Here is a 14,991-nt window from a genome sequence, read left to right as displayed (position 1 = left end):
TGTAAAAAGCTGCAGTGAACTCAAATCCCCACCTGCATCAAAGCACTGCTGTCTCTAATGGCTTTGCTCCCCTGCTCCGTGCTCCCCATCAGCCCCGGTATCTCTGTGGAGATATCAGTGTAATTAATCACCCTGTCAGCTGGGGAGGCAGCAGCGATGGGATAAGGAGCAGCAGTGGGACCAGACAGCACACAACAAGTCCTATTGCTTCCACACCGTGAATCTCTTGATTCCTCTGTAATTGGATGAGCTTCTTTAATTTCTCCTCCTCATTAGCTGCTGCTCGCATCCCTTCGGGTTCATCCCCAGGGATATGGGGACAAGGGGCTCTGCAGAGCTGCTCTGTGATGGGGTGGGACAGCTGCCAGGGTGCGGATGCTCAGGGCACATGGGGACACAGGGACCTGCTCCCAGAGCATCACTATGTCCCCCCAAGGCTGTGGGTGCCCACATGGAGCTGGTGTGGCCAGAACAAATGCCCGAGAGCCCAAGTCTCATTGATTCCAGCTCCACGAAGCAGCACTGGGGAGGAAAATCCATTTTCCTCGCAGCTCGGAGAAGTGTGTAATTTCCAGGCATCTGTCAGGCCGCTGCGGATCGTTAGAGCAGTTATGAGCTTCTCTGGAGTGTGGGGGGGGGAGAGGTTTGCAAGTTTAATTCCCATATTCCTGGCAGTGTCCTTGCTCCCAAGTGAGGAGTCAGGCACAGACGAAATGGATTCACCACTAAAAGGGGTTTTGAAAACAGCTTTTCCTTGTCAGAATATTGTTGAGAAGAAGCTCCCATATCCCATCAGTGTGCACTTGAGCCCAGAACCACCCCCTTGTGCTGGGCTGCACCCCCAGAGCCTGAGCAGCAGTTCAAGGGAGGGGATTCTCTCCCTCTGCTGCGCTCTGGGGAGACCTTAGAGCAGCTCCAGTGCCTAAAGGGGCTACAAGAAACCTGGAGAGGGGCTTTGGACAAGGGCCTGCAGGGACAGGCCAAGGGGAATGGCTTTAACCTGCCAGAGGGGAGACTGAGATGAGCTCTGAGGCAGAAGCTCTTCCCGCTGAGGCGCTGGCACAGGGTGCCCAGAGAAGCTGTGGCTGCCCCATCCCTGGCAGTGTTCAAGGCCAGGTTGGACACAGGGGCTTGGAGCAACCTGCTCTAGTGGAAGGTGTCCCTGCCCGTGGCAGGGGTTGGAACTGGAGGAGCTTTAAGGTCCCTTCAAACCCAGCCTGTGGTTCTATGAACATTGCCCCTGTTTGCAAGCAGTCCTGGGCACAGGAGTGGTGGCCGGGAGGAGAGCCTGGTCCTCGCTGGGCACAGCTCCTCAGGCCAGGCACTGCTGCCATCATCCATGCCCATAATGAAGGGTTTCCATGGCAACCTTATTTGAGCATTGCTAGTGACACAAGATGTAGATTTTAAAACAAAATATTCAGACCACAGTCCTGGGAGCATAAACAAACCCCTGCACACGGCCAATTGAACAGCATTTTAAAGCAGTTCGGAAGCTCCCCTGAGCCACAGGAGCCTCTGTGTCATTAGGAAATGCACGAAAGGGAAGGCAAAGCCCCTGACCCCATCCTGCCCCGGGAGTCCCAGCACCCAGTCGGGTCCCTAAGGCACTCCTGAGCTCCAGGGCAGGATGGAACCATACTCCTATGGTTCTAATTGCAACTGTGCTGCAGAAGATGCAGCACTCAGGGCTGGACATTCAGGTACCCAGGAGCAGGAGGCAGGGAGGTCCTGCAGCTCCTTAACCTCTGCTGCACCTTTCTTCTGAGCAAAGCCTGAGCATCTCTCCTCTTCTGAATTATCTGCCTATTAATTGTGCTGTGGTCCAGCTGAGGTGAGGACAGGCTGCCCAGATCCATCCACTGCAGCACTCCATGCACCCCAATGTGTATTAAGAGCTGCCTGCTTTGCACAAGCCCTGGTATCACTGCAGGACACTCTTACTGCCCTTGAAGGTGCGATATCCACATCTTCCTGCTGAACAGGAACAAACACTGGAATCTTTGGGCTCCCTGCACCCCAGGCTGTCACCCCAACAGGGCAGCAGGACCTGGGGACAGGGCACCGCTCCTGCAGCCCTTGCACCATGCACCAAACCATAGAATTATCTCCTGTTCTCTGCAACTACAATAAGAATGTTTGTCCAAAGCCATCCACAAGCCTTCCTGCTCCGGCCTCACCGGTGCTGGTGGCACAAAGCAGGAGAGCAGCTCAGAAACACCCGATGCAACGGGCAGACACTGCTTCGGCTGCACTTACCTGCGCTCCCACGTGGGTGACTCACTGGTGACCAGGTTGCTGCTATTCTGTTTGCCCATAGGCTGAGCTGCCAGGAAAACTGCTCGAGGAAAACTTTTTTTTACCATTGGAAAAGCTTAATTTGCCGAGATTGCATCCACAGGGAAGAGCAGGTTTCCGACCCCCTGTTTGGAGCCAGGCGGCCGTCGAGGCTGCACCGGTCTGTTTTGACATTTGGAAATGAAAGACTGTTTTGACTCAGGTTTTGCTGCACTTCAAGATTTAAAGCAGAAATGATTTAAAACCTGAAACCAACCCAAAGCATTTCCAATCCATCACATGCATGTTTTGACGGACACAACCTGCTTTTCTGCTCATCCTTGTTTCACCCCAACCCTCTGTATTTTCCTCCCTGATGGTGCAATCTGCATGGTGTGTGATGGAGATCCACGTGGGACAGAGCTCCTGCCGCTTCCCACCCCTACAGCCCTCCACCAACACAGGAGTGCATCAGAGACCAGCCTCGACACCCCTCTTTTACCTGAGGTAGATTGAGATCAGCCCTGTAGGAACTCACAGAAGGAAGCTTTGGAGTTAATATTAGCAGCATTCATCTTCCCCAGGTGTGCAGAGGGTGGCGTGGAGGGCAGGAGCTCTGTGTGCCCCTGCCTGCACCTCTCCTGACCAGGCACTGCTGCTGATGGCTGCAGGATGTGTGATCCAGTCTCTCCCATTGTGGTAAATGGCAGTGCTGACCAACCCTCCTTCATCACCCTGGTGGGAACTGGCAATTCTGGGGTTCCACCTTCATCCATCGCAGGCTGGAGATCACTGCCCTGCCTGCGCCTGCCACAGGCTCCCAGGATGTAAGGGAAGAAGCCTCTACCTTTGGGAAGATTTGGCTTAATCGAAGTGGCTGCAGGATCCCAACAACCTGAGCTGCAGCCGAGGCTGCTGGGCTCCATTGTTAGCAGCAGAATTGGTGCAGCTGCAGCAATGGCTTTGGTGGGTGGCTGCAATGTGCAGAGCCCTGATGCAGGGGGAAGATGAGACCAGCTGCCCAGGGCTCATCCAGCTCCATCTCATTGCCAGAGCTGCCCAGGCTCAGCATTTCGCTCACACAAGCCCAGGGACAGATGGAGCCTCTTCTCCAAGCACATCCCTCACGGCACCGGCAGCACACTGAGGCAGTTGTGCTCATTATGGCCATTGATTGCCCCATTTCACCTGCCGATGGAGATGACACAAGGCAGACGTGGACCATCTGTTGGGGTTCATTGCTCCACTCAGGCCCCTCTCCTCGCTCCCTGCTGTGCCATCTATCTCACCCTTCTGAGGCCTCACTCAAGGCAGGAATGCAGTAAAAAAATGGAGCTATGCTCTGCAAATGAATCAAGGCAACATCTTTTTAAAGGAAAGCCTGCTGCCTGTGCCAGGTGGCTCGCAGGGGTGGCTCTGCCCCCACAGAGTATCCCTGAGCAGGGGGTCCCCATGCGCCATTCCCAGGCACCCCCCCCAAAAACCCCCTCCTGACCTCGCAGCTGGCCAAGGGCTTGTGGTCCTCAGGGTCACCGCTGGGTCCAGGCGCTGCAGCGCATCCCTGCTCCCAGCACATCCCAGTGGCAGTGCCCTGGGTCTGGCACATGGCACAGCTCCTCGGCCGCATCCCCTGGCTTCAGGAAAGCTTCCTAACTCCTTACAGAGCAGGCTGAGCTACTGCCCTGCCCGTGGGAAGCCCTCTGCACAAGCCAAGCTTATCTACCTGCGCCTGACTTTATTGCAGAGTGGGGCCAGCTGGTCCCACAGCCCCTTAAAGGGGACTTGTTCCCTATAGCAGGGGTTTTGGGGTGCAGAGGCTGCGGTGCTGGAGGGTGCAGGATCAGTCCCAGCTTGCAGGGAGGGTTCAGGCGAGATGTCTGTGGCAGAAGCAGCTCCGGGCAGGATTTAACAGTCCCAGCACACCGTCAATCCGCCTAAGCCCGGCACACAGGCAGAGCGCAGGGGCTGAGCACCACCATTAATAGAATCTCTATAAGCTTCTCAGGGTTTCTGCTATAATCAGATCACTAAAACCTTCAGGACAGTAACCACCGAGCTCGAGCAATCGAGCCACCATCCTCAGGCGGCCGGGAACGCGCGCGGCAGTGATAGCATCGGTGTTAGTAATGGGAACCCGGCGATACAGCTGCTCACGGTTTAGCTCTTTCAGGAGCACAGCAGCAAAATGAGCGCTTTATGATTATTTCATCATCCTTTTATCACGCATTTGCAGTTCCCTAATTCCTCTAAGCCCCTCTGGCTGCAATACTGGCAGCAATCAGATTTGCCCGGCTCTCTCCAGCCTCAACACCTGTGGAGCGGCACAAGTCACTGGGATGCAGTCCCATCTCCCCAGCTGGGGATGGGGTGTCCCAGGGACCCTTTCTCATAGGGATGGAGCTTTGGGGCTGGGGAGGTCACGGCCAGTGGGTTCCTACACCTCGGAGCCCAGGGCTGAGCCTCTCATGGAAGTGATGTGGCTGCGCAGCATGGTCCAGAGAAGGGATGTGGGGACTCGACCTGCTCCAGGGATGCTTGTGGCAAATTCCAGACCACAACCCAAAATCTGTCACTGCATGCTCACAGACCACGGGCAATAAGCAGGATGAATGGTCAGATTTTACTCAGATTTAATTCTGAGTAACAGGAAAACAAAATTCTTCCAAAAAACAAGAGACAATTGTCCTAGATGGTAGAAAGAAAAGGCTGTTTGCACCTGAAAAAAAGTATTGTCAGGAGAATTAGTTGTTCTTTGTGGGGGCAGGAGGATTGCATGGACTGGTGAGGTTGTTGGTTTTTCTCACCCCAATAGCAAGTTCCAAAACATCACTTGTACTCATTTATGGATATTTAAGGATGATTTTGCTGCCAGGGGCCCTCCGTGAGCAGCTGATGGTGCTGGTGCCCTGGTCAGTGCTGCCCCTGTCCTGCCACCCCTCCAGCCCCTGCCATCACCCTGTCCCTGTGGATCGGGGCTGTGTTCCCGCTGGGAGCCCGCTCCCACCCGCGCCCTGCAGAGGAGCGAGCGCTTCCGACGGCGCTAAGTATAAACCATGGGGGAGTGAAAGCTGGTTGGAGATGTCCTCCCAGAGCTGAGCTTCCTTCCGCGCTGTTTACACGCCGGTATCTAGGCAGATCCCAGAATAGACCTGAAGATGAGCTGTCATTTCATATTAAGGTCACTTGTGCTCCACACTATCCCGGATGTTTCTGTCCCATCCTGCAGGAGCAGCCACTCGTGCCAATGCTGGGGTGCAGAGCTCGGTGCCCAGTGCTGTGCCCAGGGGCTATGGAGGCTTTCATGGGTTTAGAGAAGCCTTTCCAGCCTCAAACCGCTTGCAGAGTGCTCCTGATCGTGATACAAGATAAACCCCTCATACATCTTGATAGCATTCGCTTCCTCCAGAGCTGGTTTAGCAGATTAGAGCAAGGTCAAACGTGATCATTTCTTTTCCACCAACTCAGTGTCACTGGATCAATCACTTGTGCAGAACAGGATGGGTTTTGGCAGGCAGGAAGGGCTCTGGCCCCCAGCCCAGCCTCCCATGATGGTGGAGGGGAGCGTCAGCATCCTGCAGCACTGTGTGATGTCCCACAGCCTCAAGCCATGCTGGGAGTGGGCAGCAGAGAGTGAACCTGGCTGGGGAGCACCCCATGTAACCCTCCCATGCTGACATTTCCTGCTGCCATTGCTAAAGCAACACAGAGCAAGTCCATGGAATCGATCACAAATCCCCAGTGGTTTATTCCGCACTCCGGCCGCATTGCCGTGCTCCCGGGAAGGAATGGGGCTGCAGAGCTCCCTGTGATGAGTGCAAGCTCCTGGGCAGAAATGCACCAAAGATGCTCGGGCAATTTCCAACCTCATCTCTCACCCTTACCCCATAGTCCTTCGAGGTACTGTTTGCATTCAGATTGGTATGGAAAGTATCTTAGCAAAGCCCACCCTTATCCTCACAGCAAATATGGAACCCTCCTGCAATCCTTCCTTAAGGATGAGGATACTCGGTTCTGCTTCTCCTGCTCTTTGCTTTTCCTAAAGCCCTGCTCGCCCTGGAGATGCCATGGGCACGGGAACCCCCCCCCTGCGGGCAGTGACAGCCCCATCATGGGCTCTGCATGCCCATGGAGGGGGCCATGGGGCAGCACGAGGAGTGGCACCAGGAGTGGCAGCACCCGGACGCAGCAGCAGGGCTGGCAGCGCCTGCCGTGGGGACACGCTGGAGCGCAGCCCTGGTTTGGGGGTGGCGATGCAATCTGGAGTGCAGATCGCCAATCACTCCTCTTTCTGGTAGCGTGGAATATGCCCTTTTTAATCCCCGACACCAGGGTCCCCCCGTGCCTCCACCTCCCCGCTCCTGCCCGGCTGCGCTGTTCTGAGCTTCCCTGAAACACACATTTGCCCTTTACAAACTAAAGCATGTTAAGTACCTCATTAAAGAGTGGCTGTACAGAGTGTTTTATTTCATGCTTTGTTAAGGACAGAATCATTTAAATGCATCCTGGCAAAGGATCTAATAAGAAATTAGTCAACTTTCTGAAAGCATAAAATAGGGTTTAACGGCAACATCCGTTAAGAATTAGAGTTCACATGAGAAATAACCTGGAGATGCTGGTTCCCTGTTTCTGGTAACACACCAGCTTTAGGGACTCGGGTTCCTGCCTGTCTCACTGTGAGCCCATGTCCCACTGTGTCCCACCTTCCCCTCCCCTCCCAGAGCTGTGCCACCTCCTCCTTGTCTGACAGCCCCATCTTCTCCCATATGGAGAAACCATTTTGCTGTAGAGAAGCAAAACCAATGATTTGGAGGAGACCAGCAGCAGTGGCAGAGCCAGTTCCAGGCTTGGGCCGGGAGAGAAAGCCCGAAGCATAAACGAGCCCTGCAAAACCTGTCAGGGACGGAGAGTTGATGCTGGCACTGCCTTGGGGACCGATTCCCTCTATAACCCCATGGCAAGGTGCCCATGGAGGCCAGGCTCAGCCCAGGAGCAGGATGAAGAGGGAAGCAGGCACACTCAGACATGAGTGGAGGGTGCAGGAGCTCCCAGGCTGCCCCACCAGCAGCCTCCATGGGGACACAGAGGCACCAACCTCCCCAGGGAGCGAGGGGAGATTATTCAGAGCCAGCACAAGTCAGTGGTTGCCGACGATGTGTGTGAAATGCCTCCTAATGTGCTGAAGGAATCGGTTAATGAATTTGCTGAACCAAGGCTAATTAAAGAATTAATGTTTTAAGTCATGGGAAACATGCTGGGGGAGGCCGGGAAGGGCTCGGTATCTGGGATGGGCTCTCCTGTGGGTCTGTGGCTGGCAGCATGATGCGGTGCCTTGGGGCAGCACAGCCCTGACTGTCCCAACAGTACAATGTGCAAGGGCTCCCCGGAACAACAGCAGCAAGAATAACTGCTTGGTTATAAAGTGCAGGGACCCCTGAGACATTCAAGGCCCACTGTGGGTCCCTTTCCTTCCTGATGCATGTGGAGGTGACAGTGTGAGCACTCACACCTTGGGGCGTATGAGCCTGAGTCCTGAGATGCGCCTGATGCAGCAAACCCAAATGATGCAGGGCCGAGCACTGTGCTTGCAAACCAGGCCCAGTGGGTGCACAGCTCCGCAGGAAGCAGCACCCCAGGGTTGCAGGATCAGCGCTTAGGCAGTGCTAAGGCAGCAGAAGTTGAAAGGCATGAAAATCAGAGGGTGATGTGAACGGCGGTGGGACACTGGGGGAACCATGCTCACGTGTTTCAGGTTTCCCATCCAAAGGCTCTGTTCTCCCTTTCCATTCTGGTCCAGAATCTGAAACGCAAAAAAATCAGTTAAATTTCACTCAAGTGTTGTGCCTTTGTTTATAGTATCTGTAACTCCAGGCCAGGCTGGACAGGGCTTGGAGCAACCTGCTCTAGAGGAAGGTGTCCCTGCCTGTGGCAGGGGGTTGGCACTGGATGAGCTTTAAGGTCCCTTCCAACCCAAACCACCCTGTGATTCTATGATTCTATGACTCCCCATGCCTGTCCGGGCTCCCACCCTCCCCGAGGGCAGAGACCTGCAATTTAGGGGCTCCAAACCCCCCTGTGGAGCTGAGGGGGCTGGAATTACGGTCTTTAAGTGCCGTGCATTAAGCTCCTTCCCTGGCAACTGCTGTTTCCATGGAAAATGTTGACTCGGAGCGTCTCGGAGCTCCCTGCAGCCGCAGCCTTGCTCACAGCTTATTTTACACCGCGACCGCAGCCCAACCAGACCCACTGGTGGGGAATAAATTTATATTTCCTGCAATTAAGCTCCCAGCGACGCGGCGGCGGCGTGCCTTTGATTGCTCTTTCTTCCCCACGCCTTGCTTTGCCTGGCACAAAAGGTTAGTGGCAGCCTAAGGAGAGGCTTTGCCGAAGCGGGTGGTGCTTTGCTGCGGGAGGCAGGAGGAAGCCGGTTAATCGGTGACTGTTCCCCACCAGGCAATGGGACAGAGCCATGGCCTGAGCTGGTGCTTTGAAATAGCCCTATTTGCTAATGGCAACTGCAGAAATAAAGGCTGTTAGCAGAGACTGAGCCACAGCAACAAACTCGGCAGGAGCGAGTGAACCTCCCCGAACAAGTGGCCTCTAGATGAAGAGATCACAGAGCAGCTCTGAACTGGTGAGATGAGGCCACTGAGTTCCAGCAGAAACACAACTTCCAGGGAATCAGTGCAGGCTCATTATTGCTTTCCCATAATGAGCCTCTTTGGGAGAGCTGCAGGGTTCAATCAGCTGCAGCTCCCAGGGGGCTGATGCCATGCCACCATCACAGCCAGAATTCCATACCTGGAATTGCCCAAATCCCATTTTTTCTCCATGTCTTTTGCAGACAGCGGCTCAGGGGCAGCGCTGGTCCCTGCCAGCCCGGACCCTCTCGCTGCAGATGAGCTGGTGGAGAAGACAGTCCATGGAGCCGGGGAGCTGGGACACGCCATGGGTTCAGTTGGAGCTGGGGAGCTCGGACATGCCACTGCCCTCAACCTGCTGCCGGCCATGGAGGATGGCACCGAGCCGGCAGCGGAGGAGACGGTGCCGCTGGTGCAGAGCCACGTGCTGCCAACACCCACCACGGCCCCTGACGCTGGTGCGAAACAGACTTTCCCAGTTAAGAAAAAGCCACCCACTCCAAAGCATGTAAATACGGCGAGGAAGCACCCGAGGCCGAAGGCTGCCCCGCCGGGGTCCCCCAGGGCTGCCTCCCCAGCCAGCCCCATGCGCCCCGGGCTCCCCACCACCTCCCAGGAGCCGCGGGCAGCAGCCGGGGTGGGGGACACGGAGCAGAGCCCCCCCGAGCTGCCCTGGGGGGGCCAGGCCACCACCAGCCACCCTGCGCTGCAGATCTCCCCATCCACCCTGCCACCAGCAGCCCCGTGGCACCTCACCGACAGCACCGGCGATGCCGGCAGCGCTCCCACCATGGCTCCCACCAGGGATGCCGGTAACCGGACCGACAGCGCAGAGAGAGAGGTGCACACGGCAGAAGAGAGCCAAGAAACCACCACATCCACCATCATCACCACCACCGTCATCACCACAGAGCCCACCCCAGGTAAGCTGCACTGCTTGCATGGGGCCGGGATCAGGGCAGGGGTTCCGGCAGTGGATGGGGAGCATCCCTGTGTGTGGTGTGGGAAGCATTCCCTGGGTTTGTGGGGCTGCACTTTGGTGCTGTTGGTGCTCGAGCAAGGACCTGGGTGCTGAGGTTTAGGTGCAGGAGGGAGCTGCTGGGTGAGCCGTTCCCCAGGGCATTCACTGATGCACATTCCCCTCAGTCCTCTGCAGCATGAGCTTCCATGACCCTGAGGGTTACATCGACTCCACAGACTACCCGCCGCTGCCTCAGCACAGCTACCTGGAGTGCACCTACAATGTCACCGTCTACACCGGCTACGGCGTCGAGCTGCAGGTGAGAAGTGTGTCGGGGGGGGATCACCATGGCCTGACCCCCCTGCTCCGCAGCAGCACACGATGCGCAGCACCACGGCCATGGGCACAGCTGCCCCGGGCATGGGCTGAAATCACCCCTTCCCAAGGAGGAAAATAGGTTTTTCTTAGTGTAATAAAGCGGGAACTGGTACATCCTGAACATCAGCGAGGATCAAAGCATGAACATGCCATGTGATTAATTGAACAAGGAGCACAGCAAGCAATTTGCAAAGAGCCTTCATGGGAAGGGGTGAAGCAGCAGCACTGTCTCCAGCACGGCTGCCAACCCACACCAGGGCAGGGCCATGTCCCTACAATTGCAGGGTAAAGAGCACGCAGCCAAGGCATTCTGCAGGCATTCTGCAGGCATTCTGCAGCAAACCCCGGCAGCAGCAAGCATGCAGCTGCAGCAGAGTGCCAGGGCTGAGTTTCTGCAGTAGGTGTCTGTGAATGCTGTGAGCTGCACACATCGAGCATGGAGCAGTGGGCATGCTGCGTGCCAGGGCTGCCACTGTGCTGGTACCTGTGCTGTGCAGACACATTGGAGCCAGGGAGTCTGGCCCAGGCTCAGTGATCCCCAAAACGCTGCATCCCACAGCCTGGTGGGGCTCAGAGGGGAGCAGGGGCCTTGATGCTTTTCACATGGTCTCCACGTCAAACCAGCCCCCGGTCTCCATGCTCTGGTGCACAATCCTTTCTTCTTCTTGCGCTTTCCCCATGTCACCATTTGCATGCAATTAAAATCCATTAACTTTTAATCTGTGTAATTAAGAATGTGCATTAAAAGGAGTAGTAGCTCCAGAGAGCTTGTCCCTGCCATCCCCCCGTGGGCACAATCAAGGGGCTGACCCCTGGGCACGGCTGCAGTGTGGAATCGAGCCCTGATGGGAGGCTGACTCCCAATGGGATTGGGCAGTGCTGGGCTCCTTTCCACAGCATTAACTTGTCTCCCCAGCCCCACAGGGCTCTAAGGACAGGCCGCTCTGCTGTAAATTCGCTTCTGTCCATAATCCATCAGGTGACACCACTCCTGACCTCACTCCATTGTAAGCTGAGATTTTAATGGAGCATAAAATTAGCCTCTCCACTCCCCCAAGCTTTGCATCTCACTTTGCTGATGCTTCTGAACATTCCAGACAAATTAAATCACAGCAGCGGGGCTGTGCTGGCTGAGCACGGCCTCACCCGGAGCTGCTGAGCACCCGCTGAGCAGCCCGTCCTGGATGGGCACTGCAGGAGCTGGAGGAGGATGCTGAGCACCTTGGATGCCTGCATCCTGCCCGGGGTGGGCAGCAGCGCAGCAGAGGGCAGAGGGCTGCCTGGCCCGTGGATGAGGACCGATGTTCTCCTGTGTGACAGCATCAGCAGTGCCTGACCCTTGCTGCAGGCAGCGAGCTCTGCAGAAGGCTTTTAACCATTTAGGCAGCAGCAGTGACGTGATTTATGTCCCAGGGAAGCTAGGAATAGCGTTCATGACAAGCACAGCAACAGATTTATCCCCTCTCTCTAGTTCACGCAGAGGATGTTCACATGGGATACGTGCTGATGAAGGAGGCAGGCAGTGTGGTGCAGGAACTCTGTCTGTGTTTGCATGCAAGTCCACCCTGGACATCACCCCTGACCAGTGGGGCTGGTGCACAAAGCTCTGGGGCTTTTCCCACCATCACAAACAGGCTTTGCTGTAAGGACTCGTACCCAGCTGCTCCCACAAGCCTGCAAGAAGAGCATGAAAGACCAGCAAACAAGGGAGCTGAACCTGGAGGTGTCCCTGCCCAAGCTGCCACTGCTGGGGGGGGGACAGGGGCTGGGAGCAAACCCCAAAGGCCACCAGCCCCCAGCAGCATCCCAGCTCCTTGCAGCATCCCAGCTCCTTGCAGCATCCAGCCCCTCACCCAGGGCTGGGGAAAAGGGGCATAGGACAGCAAAAGGAGCTGTGTGGTGCTGTGTGGTGCTCAGGGTCCCTGCTTGGCTCGCTGCTGGCAGCATTGCAGCCAGAGCCATGTCCCCACGCCAGGCAGGTGCAGTGCCACAGCCCTGCCAGTGCTCTGTTAAACTGTATTTATGGTTAAACCCCTTGAATCTTCTTGGCAGGAAATAGAGTTTCCCTCAGGAGATTTGTCTAGTGGGTGAGCAGGGCTGGCAGCCGGAGTGAAGGATCCCTCCTGTCTTCCCAACAGGCTCTTTAGGAGCTGACATTGGTGCAGGCTTTGATTAAAGCAAGAACTCATCCTGCCCAGCCCCTGGCAGGAACTCACACATATGGTCCCTCTCGCAGTGCTGCCGGTCCCTGGCGCGAGGCCACTGCATCGGCTCTACCCGCCGGTCGCTCCCGGTCCTCGGAGGATCCTGCCTACCTGGCACTGGAGCTGTGCAGTGACACCCCTGCTCCAGGCTCCTCTGAGCCTGGGCTTGCAGGAGCGGGAGGCTGATGGTGCAGCTGAGCCATATCCCCAACACAGGGCACCCTGCAAAGGGCTGGGAGATGCCGCAGCATCCACCAGCTCCGTCTCTTCTGCAGAGCTCTGCAGGCTGGAGCTGCTCCTTGAACCCGCTTCCCAGCAGCACGGCTTGGGGAGGGCGGAAAGGCAGCTTGGTGCCACTGGGCTGCTTGAGCAGCTCTCCTGAATGTTTTTCTTTCCAATTTCCCAGAGCAATTTGGTGCTGGATAGTGTGTGTGATGGTAGTGATCAGAGGAAGCTAGAGGGGAGCAGGCTTGTCTTTGAGCGATTGCAGAACAAAATGTGTGTTAGAAACACCCTGGAAATGTCTTTGCAGTGATTCAGACCCAGCTCAGGAAGCAAAACTCTGCCCCAGTGGGAGCTGGGGGGAGCCGTTCGCTTTAGCATCCCTGGATCCCATGCTCCAAATAATTCATCCCTAATAACATTTAATTCATTCCATTCATTAATAATTAGACCCAAGCCATCACACCAGGCTCAATGTGTGCACGCTGTGCTGGCGTGGCATGTTTTCAGGACAAAACCTGGAGAAGAAAGAACCCAGGGGGCAGGTCAGGGTTTGGGGCATGCACTTGGCTTATGTTTCCAGTGCACTGCACAGTGCCCGTGAGGACAGGTCTGCTCTGCCCTGCAGCAAAGACCAGACTCTGCAGTGCCCCAGCATCCTGCTGCAAAACAAGGCAAAATCTGTTTCTCCTGGGTTAAAAGGATGGTCTGGGGTGAGCCCAGACAGGCTCTGACCCAGACTAAGTTTTTCCAGGGCTTGTGGACCTCTGGGGCAGGCAGGGAGTTACTCAATGGGGCTGATGTTGTTTCTCCAGTGGAAATCTCCCTTATTCCAGCAGAAGGTCAGAGGATGCCAAGCGCTGCTCGTGGCTCAGTGGTCCTTGGAGCCGGTCACATCCCCACCTCGTGCACTGGATACGGGCACAGTTGTAGCAACAGCAGCAAATCCTTCTAGTCACAACATGATGGGGAGTGCTCGCAGTCACGGGCTAAGGCTGTGGTGTGAGCTAAATATAGAGCTCCGGTCCTCGCACACTCACTTAAGGAAACAAATGATCTGATGAGCATCTTTCTGCTGAAATATGAGCCCATTTATTTAGCTAAATGGACGTAAAATGCAAATGTGAGGTTACTTTTCAGCTATTTCCAAATAATAATTAAAGTCTTTTGGGACCACTCATTAGGCACATTTGCTGTGTGACTCCCCGGTGTGGAGGAGGGATCCTGGGGAGGATCCCTGCTGAGCATCAAGCTCTACATACAAATGTACCCTGGTTTGGTTGCAGACCTGCCCTGCTGGGACCAGCAAGCCTGCTCCATGCTCCATGCTATGGTACCTCAAGGTGTAGGGCTGCTTCCAGGGTGGATGCAGGTGGAATTGGGGCCCCACCTGCCCTGACTCATGGTTCCCTTTCATTTTCCTCCTGTCTAACCCTCCCTGCCTGTCCAAACCCTCAGTTTCAGCAGGGAAGCAGACATGGGTCACCTTGTGCTGCACAGGAGCATCCATCCAGCATCAAAATGCACCTCAAGCGTGCAGCTCCAACTCCCTGTGCCTGCTGTCCCAAGGGTCAGTGGTTATGGGAGTCCTTGGGCTCATGCTGGGCACAGGCAGCTCCATCACCACTGAACAAGCAGCTCCTGTCCGTGATGACCCCCGTGCTGTGTGTGTTCGGGGCTGGGATGGGATCCCCATTCATCCCGCAGCTCACGGGTCTCTGGTCCCACCCAGGTGAAGAGTGTGAACCTGTCGGACGGGGAGGTGCTCTCCATCCGCGGCGTGGACGGCGATGCCCTCGTGGTCCTGGCCAACCAGACGCTGCTGGTGGAGGGCCAGGTGATCCGCAGCCCCACCAACACCATCTCCGTCTACTTCCGCACCTTCCAGGACGAGGTGGTGGGGACCTTCCAGCTTCACTACCAGGGTGGGTGCCTCCGCGATGGGGGTGCGCGAGGGGGGGTGCGATGGGATGTTGGTGCCTTGGGGCTCACCCCACTGGGCTGCAGGGTGGCAGGATGCTGGGCTCCTGTATCACTGTGTGCCCGTGCTGAGAGCATCACCGGGGCGCGTGGAACAGCCCATGTTATGCCCAGAGCAGAGAGTACAACATGCACCAATATCGCAGACCCTGGCACTGGCTGAGCTCCTCACACCCTCCCTGCCCCGTTTCTGTCCCCGTGCAGCAGCTCCTCCTGCACAACTCAGCCTGCGAGTCTATTTTTTCCTTAAAGAGCTATAAAAAATAGATGAGTTCAAGCAAATTCTCTCTAAAATAGAAACTGGGTCTGGGCAGAAGCAGTAACAGGTTGA

General features: G+C 56.0%; 1 protein-coding gene across 2 annotated transcripts in view; it reads left to right on the top strand.

Moving 5' to 3' along the window:
- The window catches only part of SEZ6L (seizure related 6 homolog like), a 38,355-nt gene that overhangs the window by 13,777 nt on the left and 9,587 nt on the right, over window positions 1-14,991 (top strand). For both annotated transcript variants that reach the window (XM_030501686.1, XM_030501685.1), the window contains exons 2-4: window positions 9,119-9,838; window positions 10,062-10,195; window positions 14,413-14,605. In XM_030501686.1, the coding sequence (XP_030357546.1) occupies window positions 9,119-9,838; window positions 10,062-10,195; window positions 14,413-14,605 (1,047 nt within the window). The remainder of the gene's footprint in view (window positions 1-9,118; window positions 9,839-10,061; window positions 10,196-14,412; window positions 14,606-14,991) is intronic.

Source organism: Strigops habroptila, chromosome 11 (genome assembly GCF_004027225.2).
Source record: "Strigops habroptila isolate Jane chromosome 11, bStrHab1.2.pri, whole genome shotgun sequence".
NCBI classification, from domain to species: domain Eukaryota; kingdom Metazoa; phylum Chordata; class Aves; order Psittaciformes; family Psittacidae; genus Strigops; species Strigops habroptila.
The sequence above is the reverse complement of the archived record's forward strand: the minus strand, read 5'-3'. Positions and strand labels throughout refer to the sequence as shown.